Source organism: Oratosquilla oratoria, chromosome 23 (genome assembly GCF_046742065.1).
Source record: "Oratosquilla oratoria isolate Oo_2021 chromosome 23, ASM4674206v1, whole genome shotgun sequence".
NCBI lineage: Eukaryota > Metazoa > Arthropoda > Malacostraca > Stomatopoda > Squillidae > Oratosquilla > Oratosquilla oratoria.
Window position 1 is genome coordinate 20,682,658 of NC_134799.1, and position 2,253 is coordinate 20,684,910.

General features: G+C 37.5%; 1 protein-coding gene across 1 annotated transcript in view; it reads left to right on the top strand.

Annotated features, from left to right (window-relative positions):
- Window positions 1-745: 745 nt before the first annotated feature.
- The window catches only part of LOC143037736 (uncharacterized), a 169,417-nt gene continuing 167,909 nt past the window's right edge, over window positions 746-2,253 (top strand). Inside the window, exon 1 of the mRNA XM_076206284.1 lies at window positions 746-863. Within this exon, the coding sequence (XP_076062399.1) occupies window positions 746-863 (118 nt within the window). The remainder of the gene's footprint in view (window positions 864-2,253) is intronic.

Below are 2,253 nucleotides of genomic sequence, written 5' to 3' on the forward strand. Positions count from 1 at the left end.
AGGGTCGTCTCGCACGTCCTCGCGTCCCTCTTTAAACCTCTTGCACCACTCAAAAACACGTAAGCGTGACATGGCTCATCTTACACTTTCTACAGCAATCCCAGAGCTTCTGACGTAGTTTTCCCCAAACGGACCAGAAACTTCAAGTTTGCTCTTTGCTCTGTGCTCATTGCTTGACGACCTGAAACAGAGGATATGCATGTCGAAAAAGGTCAATGGCTGCAGAGCTGAGATCACAGCTATATACTCCAATGGGGGATTACTTTGAAAGGGAAAACTCGTACTTTGTAGTTTGGGTTTCAAATAAATCTTTTTGTGACACCAGTCCTGGAACTTTCCTGACACACCTCGTGACCATCCGGTATGGAAGAGGCTCAACAACATCCGTCCTTTCACATTAAAAATGAATAAATGAATAAATAAAAATAAAAAATCTTAGTGAGAAGATGAAGGAGCAAGGCGTTCTTGCCCGGGTACACTAAAGGACTTTTAAATGCGCGCTTTGGCCACAGCAACGGCAGCGAGGGTGGGGAGGGATAGGAATGGGAGGCATTACCAACACACACACAAATAAATTAAACAAAGAATGATATGTCAACCCTGCGACTAACAAGTTTTCACGGCGATGAATAAAAACAGTTTGGCGACAGAAGCAGCAAAAACAGACTGGGCGATGACATCGATTTTATTTGTTATTTATTTATTATTTTTTTTTATTTATCCGCGGTTACAGTACTCTAAGAAGATGGCCAAACCGGAGGCCAGCAGCGGATTTCCGCTCTCATCCGCTAACCGCATCCGTGGACTGTCCGTCCAGCTAGTCCTGGCCAAGCAGCCGCATGAACTTTTCACTAAAATCAATTGTTACGCGGGGCGCTGGTCGCCATCTTTTGAGGTCAACAGCGCCACTTCCACTTCAACTCCACAGGGAACGTTACACAATCGAAATTGAAGTCCGAAATCAAGGCTGACTATCACTCTATCTCTGTCAACTCCTTGGCTATGATGACGCTGTCTATAGTTTATCTCTCTCTCTCTCTTCTCTCTCTCTCTATAATATATATATATATATATATATATATATATATGTGTGTGAGGGTGTGTGTGTGTGTGTGTGTGTGTGTGTGTGTGTATGTGTGTGCATGTGTTTGAAGACAGGAAAACGAAAACATGAGAAGAGTTCATGTTTCCGTTTCCTTTTTGTCTTCAAATTTGTCACGATGAATAATCATATATATATATATATATATATATATATATATATATATATATATATAAATATATATATAAATATATACTAATGACCCACTTTCAGAGAAGAATAGGCGAAAGTAAAAAGATCCGTATATTTCCATCACTAACTGTGATCCTCTTCAGCAGATGTGATTACAGAGTGGAGAAAAGCATGTGTTTATACAAAAGTAGTGAGGTAAGCAGGTAGGGAAGGGACGGGGGCTCAGGTCACGAGCAGGGTTGCCGGGTTTTCTACCAGGAAAAATGCCAACTTCTGACAAAATGCTGCCAAAAACTGCCAAATTGTTTTTAAAATATGCCAAAAAATGCCAACCATTACATTTTCTATTTTTTTTTTATGTGTAGTTAAAAATAATGTGTATAACTACAATTACAATATGAAAAATATTCTTTACTGTTGACTAGCCAATATAAAACAATACCACATGATATAACCAAGATCAATTCATATCATTCATGTACATCATCATTTAATTCTAGAGGTACTGTAATGAACCACCATCCTCCGAAATAAATCTACTTACAAGACTGTGTGTGAAAAGGAAAGAAAGATATGAACTTCCAAAATAAATATATATTATACTCCATATTATGTGAGAAAGAAAAAATATTAACTAGAATAAAAAATACATAACGTCATTAAGTTCCTAAGGAAAAATTTGTGGTATCCTTCTACAATAAATTAAACCAATTTATAAAACAGCCTCCTAGAGACTTCTGACATACATAAATAAAAAATACATTTGTGACCTTTTTTTATTGAGTCTAAATAATAATCAAAAGCATCATCAGATTCAGAAATGTTTGATGAACCACTCCGTTCATATATATTTTCCACTGGAGAAGAGCTGAAACATCCCTTTGGCTAGGCACCAAAATCTTTGCAACATTTCCCTCTGATAACTTGTTTATCTATACATTTTCACTCCCAATGCCTGTTTTCTTAACAAACTTGTTCTTCACATAAATCACATGTGAGAACACCCTTTCAACCACAGC